This window comes from Eubalaena glacialis, chromosome 12, assembly GCF_028564815.1.
Source record: "Eubalaena glacialis isolate mEubGla1 chromosome 12, mEubGla1.1.hap2.+ XY, whole genome shotgun sequence".
Classification (NCBI taxonomy): domain Eukaryota; kingdom Metazoa; phylum Chordata; class Mammalia; order Artiodactyla; family Balaenidae; genus Eubalaena; species Eubalaena glacialis.
In genome coordinates, this window is record NC_083727.1 from 61,637,951 (window position 1) to 61,651,343 (window position 13,393).

At 33.7% G+C, this 13,393-nt stretch overlaps 1 protein-coding gene across 1 annotated transcript in view; it reads left to right on the forward strand.

The window, feature by feature from the left end:
• MMS22L (MMS22 like, DNA repair protein) overlaps nucleotides 1–13,393 on the forward strand; it is a 132,890-nt gene that overhangs the window by 29,678 nt on the left and 89,819 nt on the right. Inside the window, exons 10-11 of the mRNA XM_061207346.1 lie at nucleotides 3,049–3,225; nucleotides 11,811–11,873. Of these exons, the coding sequence (XP_061063329.1) occupies nucleotides 3,049–3,225; nucleotides 11,811–11,873 (240 nt within the window). The remainder of the gene's footprint in view (nucleotides 1–3,048; nucleotides 3,226–11,810; nucleotides 11,874–13,393) is intronic.

Below are 13,393 nucleotides of genomic sequence, written 5' to 3' on the forward strand. Positions count from 1 at the left end.
GTGTGAGTGGACATATATACATTTTCTACCTTATTTACTAGGTGGATATCTGAGTAGCAATGAGAAAATTTCAGCTATGTCTTGGTTTTGAAATAACCATTCTCCAGGGAAAAGAGAATGGTAAAATGACTGATTCTAGGTGGGAGCATGCAAAATAAAAAATGAGTCTGGAACCTTTTGTACCAGAAACTAATGAGGTGCTGAAAAAATGATGAGGGCTTGTCAAAAGGACACAAGGGCCAACATGAAGATCTCCCACACACCAAATCTGGGATAATTCGAGCAAAAAAATAAATGATAGCAAAGGACTGTAATCTGTACAGTAAGGATTTGTGAGTCTTTAGTGATATAAATAAATGGAGAGAAGGGAAACTCTTCCTAGTAAATGTAGAAGTAATATGGAATTTGAAAATACCACTTGACAACCCTCATAGTAATTGTTTCAGTCAAGAATCCTCAATGGCTGTCAAAAATATGATGAAAAGCACAATATTTACATAGCTTGATAAGTATCTCTGCACAGTATTTGTCTGTTACAAAGCGAGCAGTAACTTTGCAGTGCAGAACATCTAGCAGATACCACCTTAACCAAGATATCAAAGTTAACCAATAATAAGACAAGTTGAAATTATGTACCCTCAATGTGATGCATTGAAAGAACAAAAATTTTTTTGATATTCCTGCCAAAAATGCATTGTGTGAATCTAATCATGAAGGAATACTAGTCAAACCTAAATAGCTGGCCTACTCTTCAAGAACATCAGGGTCAGTCATGAAAGATAATCTGAACAACTGTTACAGATCAAAGAAAACTGAAGAAACATGGTAGATAAATGCAGCATGTGAGACTAGAGAGAATATCTGATATACTTCTACGTATAGTTCCAAGGGAGAGGAAGTAGAAAGTGGAACAGAAAAAATATGTGAAGAGAAAATGACTTAAAATCTTCTAATGTTAATGAAAGCTATCGTTTTAAAAAGCCCAATGAATTCCACCTAGGGCAAATAAAAAAAACACACCATGATACATCATAGTGAAACTGCAGAACATTGGAGACAAAGAGAAGAGATTAAAAGCATTCACACAGAAAAATGCTACTTTCAAAAGAATGACAATTAGACTGACAGCTGATTTCTCAACAGCAGTGGAGGCCAGTGGGAATGATATCTTCATTGAATTAAAACAAGGTAATTTTCAACATAAAATTCTTCATCCAGCATTTCAAGACTGGGGTGAAACAATTTTCAATGAAGCAAAATTGAAGGGAATCCTGAAGGATAAATTTTAGGCAGAAGAAGGAATAAAGTAAGTGGTAAATGTTCTGTATAAATCAATAATATAATCTAATGGGATTAAAAAATAAAATACATGGTAATACTGGCTTATAAATTGGGTAGGGCATAAATGAGTTAGAGTATTTTAAGGTCCTTGTTTTGTCCAAGAGAAGAGAAAGATATATATTAACTTAACCAAGATATTTGAATGTATGCTGTTGTTTCTAAGGTACCACTAAAGGAAGAGAAAGTAGGTTATTTAACTTACAAGCTAATAAAGGGGAAAATAGTGAAATAGTCAACCCAAAAGAAGGCAGGAAAGAGGTATAGGTGGAAAAAATAGACGTATAAATAGAAATACAGAATAAGATGGTACGTTTAAAACTAAATATATGAGTTACATTACATTAACTGCAAATGTACTACTAATTGCTCAGTTAAAACATATACTGTCAGAACAGACTGTAAGCTGTTTATAAGAGAGAATCTGAAACAAAATTCAGAAGGATTTGGAATTGATAGAAAAAAGATATAAGAAAGGTAATGTATTAAACTAATATTGGAGATAATTAGACTTAAAACCAACGAAAGCATTAAGTCATTTCATGCTGATTAAAGGTCCAATTCACCAGGAAGATAAAATATATTTATATTTTATGTGACTAATAATATGCTGTTAAATGTAGAAAATAAACACTGACAGAACTACAAAGAGAAATACACATATGCTTAGAAATACTGAAATGCATTTCTAAATAACCCATAGGTGAAAGAAGATATAATGGAAATTATATCTTGAAGTAAATGATAATAACATACTACTAATTAAAGCTTTGGGACTGCAGCTAAAGATATAATTAGCAGGAAATATATAACTTTAAATACAAATGTTAGAGGAAAAGAAGTTGAAAATTAATGAGCTAAGAATTCATCGTTAAGAAGTTAGGGGGAAAAATCCCTGTATAGTAAACCCAAAGAAAATAAAAGGTAGTAAATAAGACTAACACAAATTTATGAAATTGAAAACAACAAAGATGATCAAAAGATTGAAAGATCAAAACAGCCAAAAGTTGGTTCTTCAAAAAAATTACTAAAATTGGCTTATCTTTCTTGAGATGATTACAAGTCAGTACTAGAAATGAAAATGGAAACATGCCTTCAAACTCTGCAGATATTAAAATATCTGATAATATCAAATATTTATATAAAGTGTACAAATACCTAGAAAACAATCTTACTAAAACCCATCAAATGTTCAACAACAGTAAATTAGGTAGATAGTTTATCTTATAGTCGTATATTGGAATGAACTATGAACTCTGACGAACTATGGCTATACTCACTAATATGGGTAAATCTCACAAATATAAAGTTGAGGAAAAGAAGTAAGTTACCAAAGAATAGAAACAAGCTATGTAAGAATACAAACACATTAAAAAAAAAAAAAAAAAAAAAAGGTGAAGCCAAACAATATGTGATTGAGGTGTGTATATCTATGTGGCAAAACTTAAAAAACTAGGGAATGATATATTATAGAAGTCAGAATAATGGTTACTCCTGGATGGGAGAAGATGTGATTGTGGAAACTGTAGGAACTAGTCATTTTCTAATTTTTAACCTGGGTATTTTTATTATTCTCTAAGTTTTATATATGTGTTTTGTATTCTCTTTTGTGTGTATATTTCCTTACAAAAATGAAGGAAAAAACCCAAATCAAAGGTTATTGGATCAGTGTCTGAATTTAATTGAATCATAATACCTCTTTTTCTATAGTCATTTTGGAACTGGTTGAATAAACTACTTAAAACGCTCTTTGAAAAATCAAATGACCGAAGAAGACCTTCTGTGCCTGTAATCCAGCCCAGGGATCCATTGGGTTTTAGTTGGTGGATTATTGCTCATGTAGCATCATTTTATCAGTTTGATCGCCATGGCATACCAGATGAAATGGTAAGATTTTATTTTTTCAAACTTTCTTGTATTATCAATCAATATGTATTTTTTGTAGGCAAATTAACAAGTGAGCAGAAACAATAAAAATCAGATTATAATCCTACAGAAATCAACTCAGCTTCTGAATCTAGAAGCTGTAAACCTTTCTGTAAACATCTTGAAAATGATAATCTTTGTTTTTATTGTTTGTTTAGGGAAAAGACTTGGGATCTAGTCCTGGCCTGCTATTAAGTAGTTTTGTGATCATTACTAAATTACTTAAACCTTTCTGGGCCTCTGTTCTCTCATCCAGAAATCATGGGACTGGATTGTTCTGTTCAGATTTCTTCTAGTTCTAAAATCTCTAAGATTGCCGAAGGGAAAGCCTACATCTCTAGAAATGAATTAGAGAAGATTTTTGTGAAGATATTTTAATCTATTAAATAACCATGAAGTTGCTTCAAGTAAAAAGACAGAGATTTTAACTAGTATATTAATTTCTAGTTAGAAACATTTTTTTCAGTGTTATTTAAAAAGCCCTATGAAATAAAACCAGCTGGTAGATGTATTTATTTGAAACCCTGTTTGTATATAACTTCTTCCATGTTCAGAAGTAATATAGTATTATATTAACCCATCAGTTCCATAAAATAAGCATGTCTATATTTTCAAAATTGGTCTTTTTTTCTGGCAGTGGTTAACAAGCCTGGCTGATCAACAGACCTATCTGTGAGTTTTTAAAAATTCAGATTTCTTAAATCTAGAGATCCTGTTTTAGTACTGTAATCTGGTCTGGAGTTTGGGAATTCTTATTTTTAAAAAGTCCCTTGGATCTCATACTCTTATCAGGTATGGGAACCTTTGCTTTATGAAACATGTTCCTTGATGGACTTCACAGATTTTCCTCTTTTTGGAATACTGGACAGAGCCCAGACATCATCCGTGGAATCTGAGGGTCAGTTAGTATTGACATAGTGTTGTAGAAATGGAAAGGGCCTTAGAGGTCCTCTAAGTGATTCCCTAGTAATAAAAGGTCCTTTAGGAGATCACAAGATATAGTAAGATAAGTCAGAAAGTGCTCTGAGAAGTCCACACACAGCTCAGTATCGATGTATTTAAGCATTCTACCAGTTCATTGCGAGAGATCAATAACATCAATAGAATGAACTTCTCAGAGAGAAGGATCATATGTCCTTTGTTTATGCACATGAGTCCTTCCCATACTGATACATGGTAACTGATAAATGCCATTATTACTGTAGTAGTCCTTTCATTGAGTATTATAATGGAGTTAATATGGTTATGTTTCACATCTTTTAGTTCTTAAAATACTAGAACAACAATGAAAGAACTCAAAACATTTACCTATAATTCAAAGGTCTTTACATAAGCATTTTTATTTCTCTTACCACCCAACCTTAAGTCTTCCAAATACATATTTCTGCAGTGTAAATAAATACGGTAATTAGGTAAGCACTTCTGAGTTCCTACTGAGTGGCCATCATAGTAATAGGTGCCCGTGATAGGATACACATGAAATAGATTGTACTGCCTCTTGCTTCAAGGAACATGCTTTCAGGTTATTAATGCTTGCTGGAACTGCCATTAACACTTATTTGAGTGAGTGGTACATTTCAATAGTGGTTGATATTGACCCCCACATGCTCCCAGTATGGTAGGTAATCTAGCCACATTAATATATATCATTAGTATTACTATTGTAGTATTGAATTGTACTGGTACAACCACCCTATGTTGCATTGCTGAAATCACTCTTCAGTTTCATAGAGGGAACTCCGTAGGACATTATTGCTTTTATTAGCTCTGGATCAAGCTAGTGAAAGAATTCTCTGTATTTAAAATAGCTTAACCTTTGTCTTTTAATATTTGTCAGCAGTTCCTTTATGATATTCTTTTGCCAAGATACATATGTTTTTTTAAATCTTAATTTTTAAAATTATATAGAAGGTTTTAAGAGGAAAGAGAGCCATGGTATTTGGAAAAAAAAAAACACCTTTCATATGATAAAATAATAAAGATGTGTAATGTGTACGTGTATGTGTATATGTAAAATAGACTTTGCCTTTATTCATGAGTCTTCAAAGAGTTTCAAACGTTTCTTGACTTCTTAATGGGCTTTGAAAGAAAAACTTAAGTTCTCCAGTTAATGATAGTCTTCATTAGGGGTGATACCTTTAGCATATTGCATTTGCAAAGTGTTTAATATCTCAGAGTGACTATTTGGTTTTTATCTCAATGAAGTGTTATGCAGTAGGCAAGAAGTTAATATTATATCCAATTTACAGGTAAAGAAACTGAGGTACACAGTGGTTAAATATCACCCTATTTTTATCACTTAGATAAATTTGATATGAGAAACTTTCTGAGGACTTCCTGTCATGAATAGGTCTCTGGTAGCGTAACCATGTGTACCAGTCTGCCAGGGACAGTCCCAGTTTATGCCCATTTTCCCCTCATCCCATCTGGTTAGTTTTTTCCCTTTTATTCTCAAAAGTGTCTCAATTTGGTTTATAAATCATATCATTTTAATCTATGAACATAAAGGTGTATTGACTCATTCTTTCAGAGAGATTATATAGGATTTTAATTTGTTTCTGAGATATACTTAGATCAGAATTTTGAAAATTTTGAATATTGAAAAAGAAAATATTCAAAATTGAATATTTTTCAATTGAATATTGAAAAAGAAAAAATTCTTTTTTTCTCCTTATGATGTATTAGCGTAGCCAGCTACCATATAGAAAATGGTTATGCATCAAGCATGCTTTATTCCACTAAAGAATAACCTGGTGTGAGAGGATGATATGAAGTAATAATAGTTAGTCATATGTTCTGCAGCAGAGAAATACCTCTAGTCTTGTGATAATCATAGAGATGTTTCAGTTTTTAAATGTGAACTGCTTTTGCCCTGAAGGTTAATGTGAAATCTTTACATTTTAAATAGGTTTGAGATATGGTTAATTTTTTTTAAGTTTTTGTAAATTGGACTTTTGCTGTATGTGGATTTAAATCACAGAAGTTGCCAATTCCTTAATACAGGCCTATAAGGAAAATTTGGTATCTCACTTCTCATACTAGAGACTTTAGATTTTTATATATTTCTGTTTAATGCTTTTCTCCCAACCTAGATGAGAGTGTGTTAAACTCTTACAATCCCAGTCATCTATTTTATTTGTTTCTATTTATTTTTTTAATTGAAGTGTACAGTGTTTCAAGGGTACAGCAAAGTGATTCAGTTATATATATTCTTTTTCACATTCTTTTCCATTATAGATTATTACAAGATATTGAATATAGTTCCCTGTGCTATACAGTAGGTCCTTGTTGTTTATCTATTTTATGTATAGTAGTGTGTATCTGTTAATCCCAGAGTCCCAATTTATATCTCCCCCTCTTTCCCCTTTGGTAACCATAAGTTCGTTTTCTATGTCTGTAAGTCTATTTCTGTTTTGTAAATAAGTTCATTGTATTTTTTTTTTTTAAAGATTCCACATATAAGTGATATCATATAATATTTGTCTTTCTCTAACTTATAGGTCCATCCATATTGCTGGAAATGGCATTATTTCATTCTTTTTTTATGGATGAGTAAAATTCCATTGTGTGTGTGTGTATGCGTATATATATGTATACATATATATATACGCATACACACACAGCACATCTTTATCCATTCATCTGTTGATGGACATTTAGGTTGCTTCCATGTCTTGGCTATTGTAGGTACTGCTGCATTGACCATTGGGGTGCATGTATCTGGAGTGGGATTGCTGGATCATATGGTAGTTCTATTTTTAGTTTTTTAAGGATCCTCCATACTGTTCTCCATAGTGGCTGCACCAATTTACATTCCCACCAAGAGTGTAGGAGGTTTCCCTTTTCTCCATACCCTCTCCAGTGTTTATTATTTGTAGACTTTTTGATGATGGCCATTCTGACTGGTGTGAGGTGATACCTCATTATAGTTTTGGTTTGTATTTCTCTAATAATTAGTGATGTTGAACATCTTTTCATGTGTCTGGTGGCCATCTGTATGTCTTCTTTGAAGAAATGCCTACATAGGTCATCTGCCCAATTTTTGATTGGGTTGTTTGGTTTTTTGATATTGAGTTGTTGGTATATTTTGGAAATTAATCCCTTTTTTATAGCATCATTTGCAAATATTTTCTCCCATTCTGTAGGTTGTCTTCATTTTGTTTATGGTTTCCTTTGCTGTGCAAAAGCTTTTAAGTTTAATTAGGTCCCATTTGTTTATTTTTGCTTTTGTTTCCATTACTCTAGGAGACGGATCCAAAAAAATATTGCTGTGATTTATGTCAAAGAGTGTTCCTCCTATGTTTTCCTCTAGCAGTTTTATGGTATCTTGTCTTACATTTAGGTCTTTAATCCATTTTGAGTTTATTTTTGTATATGGTGTTAGAGAATGTTCTAATTTCATTCTTTTACATGTAGCTGCCCAGTTTTCCCAGCACCACTTGTTGAAGAGACTGTCTTTTCTTCATTGTATATTCTGGCTTCCTTTGTCATAGATTAATTGACCATAAGTGTGTGGGTTTATTTCTGGGCCGTCTATCCTGTTCCATTGATCTATGTGTCTGTTTCTGTGCCAGTACCATACTGTTCTGATTACTGTAGCTATGTAATATAGTCTGAAGTCAGGGAGCATGATTACTCTGGCTCCATTCTTCTATCTCAAGATTGTTTTGGCTATTCAGGGTCTTTTGTGTTTCCATACAATTAAAAAACTTTTTGTTCCAGTTCTGTGAAAAATGCCATTGGTAATTTGATAGGGATTGCACTGAATCTGTAGATTGCTTTGGGTAGTATGGTCATTTTAACTATTGATTCCTTCCAATCCAAAAACACCATATATCTTTCCATCTGTTTCTGTCATCTTCAATTTCTTTTATCAACATCTTATAGTTTTCGGAGTACAGGTCTTTTGCCTCCTTAGGTAGGTTTATTCCTAATTATTTTATTTCTTTTGATACAATGGTAAGTGGGGTTGTTTCCTTAATTTCTCTTTATGATTTTTCATTGTTAGTGTGTAGAAATGCAACAGATCTCTGTATATTAATATCCTGCAACTTTACCAAATTCATTGATGAGCTCTAGTAGTTTTGTGGTAACGTCTTTAGGATTTTTTATGTATGGTATCATGTCATCTGCCAACAGTGCCAGTTTTACTTCTTCTTTTCCAATTTGGATTCCTTTTATTTCTTTTTATTTTCTGATTGCTGTGGCTAGGACTTCCAAAACTATGTTGAATAAAAGTAGTGAGAGTGGGCATCCTTGTCTTGTTCCTGATGAGAGTGTGTTAGCCTCTTACAATCCCAGACATCTATTTTAAAAGCAAATATAGTTTAAAGAGAAAAATTACTTTGGGACATTGCAGGGATCATTTTAACAGTGCTTTCCCTGCCCAGAACATAGTGCAGTCAGTCAGGCCAGCTGATGCATTTCTTTGAAATATCTGAAATGGTGACTAGATAAAAGGTGTGAAATAAACCTTAAAATGAGAGTTGCTCCAGGTTACCTAGTCGGCTGAAAGTAGAGAGTGGGGTATCTATTTTATATTTCCGGTGGAAATACCACCTGTGCTGAAGCTTAAGTGAGTGTCTTCGTTTTAATAGTGGGATAAGAAATATAAAACATAGCCCCAAATTGATGACTGTTACCTCCTTTCTATACTACAACTTAGTATACAGAAAAAAAAAAATACCGTAGCTGCTCAAAGTTAAGTTTCCCTGTGGAAGAAAAATATGTTACCCTTTTATACATATTTTCCCACTTAGACTTGATTTGGGCATGATATAGTTGCCATTCTTTCCTCTGAATTATGGTTTATTTCTGTTTTAGATTATAAACACAGTACTATTAAATAGAGTTGAAATTCTTTGGCTGAGAATCATACTACTTCTCTCTGTGTGATTAAAATTACTAGAATAACCAAAATATACTCATTAGCCCTATCAAATTATAAAGCTAAATACATCAACCCTGTCATGCTCCTGACTATTTGGGACTAGTGGTGATGTTATCTTAGTAAAGAATAATATAAAAGTGGATTGCTGGAAGCTGAGGGAAAATTTGTTAGAAAAAGAAACTCATTTATTGATAGCATGGTATAATGGAAGGAACACTGGCTTTGGAGCCAAACCTACTTGGATTTGAATTCATGCTCTGACTTCTATGTACATGACATTTCTGAGACTTAATTGTGTTATCTATGAGTTGGGTACAATTTATTTTAGGAAGTAATAATGTAAAGACCCCAACACAATGTACACATAGTATTGCTAGAACAAAATGGTCTCCCTTTTGAGAGAGTTTTAGAGCACAATCCTCAAGGCTACCTCATTTCTGATGCTAATTACAGGCTTGGGGAGTCCCAGAGCCATGTAATTTATGTGGACTCACATAACTCCCTGAAAGCTTTTATACTCACAGTTATGGTTTATTATGGGGAAAGGATATAGATTAAAATTAGCAAAGAGAAGAGTACATAGTGCAGAGTCCAGGAAAAGTAGCAAATGTGGAGCTTCTGTTGTCCTCTCTCCGTGGAGTTGAGACATCTTTGTCGCCTGGCATCAGTGTGTGACAGTATGCAGGGAGTATTTCCAACCGGGGAAGCTTGCCTGAACTGCAGTGGTCAGAGTTTTTATTGGAGCTCCATTACATAGGCATAATGGATTGCATCGACATGATGGTTGAGCTCAGTCTTCATGTCAAATCATACAGGACCCAAAGCCCCCAGACTAAGTTACATTGTTGGTTTTCAGGTATAATTAGCCCTACCCTAAGACTGTGTGGGTGTGGCCACCCTCCACCCTGAGTTACATTGTTAGACAATAGTATGACCCTAGGCCCAGGGGCAAACAAAGGTACTCCTATCAGGCAAAACATTCCAAGGGCCCCCGAGATTACCTCCCAGAAGCCAAGGATAAAGGCCAGACCTCTTTGGGCAAGGCCAGATTCTTTACTACATATTTTTTCCTTATAAATATTTTGCATTCACTTTATTTACATAAATGTATTTCAAAAAACTAATAATTCCTTTCTAAAAATAACTGCATCATTGTACTAGTTATCTATTGATGTGTAACAAAATTTGGCAGCTTAAAACAAACATTTTCTCACATAGTTCCTGAGGGTCTGGCATCCAGTAGGAGCCTAGGGGCTCCTGGCTCAGGATCTCATGAGGTTATAGTCAAGCTGTCACCTGGGGCCTCAGTCTCTGAAGACCTGACTGGGGCTGGAGGAATCACTTCTAGTCTAGCTCACCTTGGCAGGAGGCTTCAGTCACTCATCATGTGGGCTTCTTCGATCCTGTTCATAGCACAGCTTTTCCCAGGAGTCAACGAGAGAGATTGTCATTAAGATGGAAGCTTCAGTGACTTCTAATCTTGGAAGTGACATACTATCAGTCCTACTAGTATTGGTATTCTGTTGGTAACAGACCAAGTCTGGTACAGTGTGGGAGGGGATTAAATAAGGGTATGAATACCAGGAGACAGGGGACACTGAGGGCTTAGAGGCTGGCTACCACAGTCACTAGGCACCTTTGTTAAGGAAATATTTAGTGATTTTATGTAGTCAGCATCTTACATGAACATTATCCAGCCATTTAAAATCAAGAATATTGAACATGCTTTAGCTTTGTATTGGTCACTGGAGTTCAGTGAACAGCATAGTTGTTATAACATGGAAAGAAGGGTACATGAGGCTCTTTGCCTTTATTCTTTAAGGCCTGTGGCTTAGTTTTCTGAAGTCTTATGGTAACTTCTGCACCTTTTATTCTTACCTTGTCAGAAACTAGTTGTTACTTGCTTCTTCTTGGGGGTACTTCCTTTGCTTCTGTTTTTGACCGATATCCACATATCCAAACCTTTAAGAACTGAGTATCAAATGAACTAGGTATCCTGTGAAAAGTTCCTCCAGGCTTTCCCTTTGGAAAAGTAGAATTGTTCTCAGTGCCTAGCCTTTGTGAAATATGTTGGCTTTGTGAAAGTCTTTTTTGGCTTTCTTCTTTATTGTAGAGAGTCTTCCGGATAGTTGAGGTTGCCAGATAAGTGACCATTGGCTAAATGAGGTAGCAGTGTATAAAAGTTTTTTTTAAATTTTCTGTATAAAATTTTTAGTTACTTGTTTACTAGAGTGGACCATCTTGAAGCTGTTATGCATAAAACAAAGGTAAAAATCTCTGCTGAGTAAAGTACAGAATAAAGAAGAACAGTCGCTGGTGTAAAAAAATTCAAAATATACTTAAAGTTTTTTTTTCCCCTGTTAGACTATATCTGACAGCAAAAATTTATTATTTGTTAAAACATTTATAATTTTATAGAAATACCACTGTTTGATAAAACCACTCCTGATAAGGTTTATATGGGATTGGAATAGTTGTAAATTTTTTTCTTCCAAGTCTGTCAACTAACTCTTTGCCAAAGTAATTTTAGACAGTCAAGAAATTGTAATGATATCTGATGATAGTAGAAAATGTACTTCACGCTTAACTTGCTACTTTACACTTTTAATAATAATTAAGAGCAGTAATTTTAATGCAATATTTTCTCCCTTTCTAGAGACAAATGGAATCAAACTGGAACTTTGTAGAAGAACTGCTGAAAAAGTCCATCAATGTTCAGGTACACATTTAAAGTGAGGCAGTTTGTGGGCTTTGCTAAATTTTTATGTTACAGATTTTATTTATAAGAACCAAGCAAACTGTTAAAATGATTTAAATAACAAACTTAGTTTACTTATAAAAAATCTGAGATAGAATCATCATTCTTTGTTAATGCAGGTTCCTTGTACAATAGTTTTTATTTTGAAGATTTTTATTCTAACACTGAGTTGCCAGTTAAAGGACAAAGATAATTATCCTAGTTGGTGACTTTGACAAAATGTATTCAAAATAAGTAGCAGATGCTTCAGAACTATAAGCCATTCCTTGACTGTATGATATCAAGTCTAGGAGACACGATGAGGGAGATAGTCAGTAGCATTGGAAATTCAGCTATATCCTCATCACAGCAGGAAGGTGACTTGCCTTGCTGAGCAATTTGTCTTACAGGCTTGACTCATACTCTAACCGATAAGGTCCTAGTTTCTGAGCCCTCATTTCATACCTTATCGTTTTTCTTTCTGCAGAACTGTTAATGTAGTGTTTCATGGCCCAGAGGTCAGATTTGACCTCCTTTTAAAATAGTTTTAAATGTGCTCTTCATCACATCTTTAAACATATTGTATTATAGTTCTATAAAGTTTTGTAGCATAAGTTATTTATGTAAGATTTTAAGGAGAAATTTTAGTAAAGAATATTTTTTTAATTTGGGAAATAGACTCCTTTTCTGTTAAGAAATGAAGATTGTTAAAAACTTGAAGAGGAATAAAAAAGAAATATGGTAGTACAAGATTGCTACACACATACACACATTTATTTTGTAGCCATATCTTTGAAAATCATTTTAATATCTTAAATTTTTTTCCCTGGTATCTATATTAACTCTTAATTTTTTAGGTGAAAATGTAAGTATAGTTATAGTATGAATCTTCTAATTATGAACTAAGAATTCTAGGATAGCATGCCAAAGAGCTCTGAATACATAAGCTGCATCAGGAACAAAAGAGCTATTATCCCAACCACTAAAATTTTTTTATTTTCTTTTTTCTGTATCATTTTAATTGGCTTTCTCCTATGTTCTTTTTGAGAACATACTGATTTAGTAACTCAGGAAGTTTCAGACATGTATGTTTTACTTCCAGATTGTACAGAATCACTAAAAAGTGGTCACCATTATTTACATCAGCTATTAATCCAGTCTTTTAATGGTATCAGCTAAAGCTGTTTTGAAGATAAATCACTAATTCTTGTAAGTAGGTAGGATGACCATCTGGATTTACCTGGCTTGGAGTATCCCAAAATGTGGGACTTTCAGTGCTAAAACCAGGAAAGGCCTGAGAAAACTGGGGCGAGTCGGTCACCAGAGAAGCAAGGATAGTACAGCTAATCTAAGAAACTTTCTCTGTGAATTTAAGTCTAGCATAAAGTCAAAGTAATATCTTTCCTGTGAGAGAAGAGGTCATTATAATATGTAGAAAACAAGCAGTCCATTCTCTCTAGTAACCTCAATTTTGTCATGCCTTGATTGTATCAAATTAGATT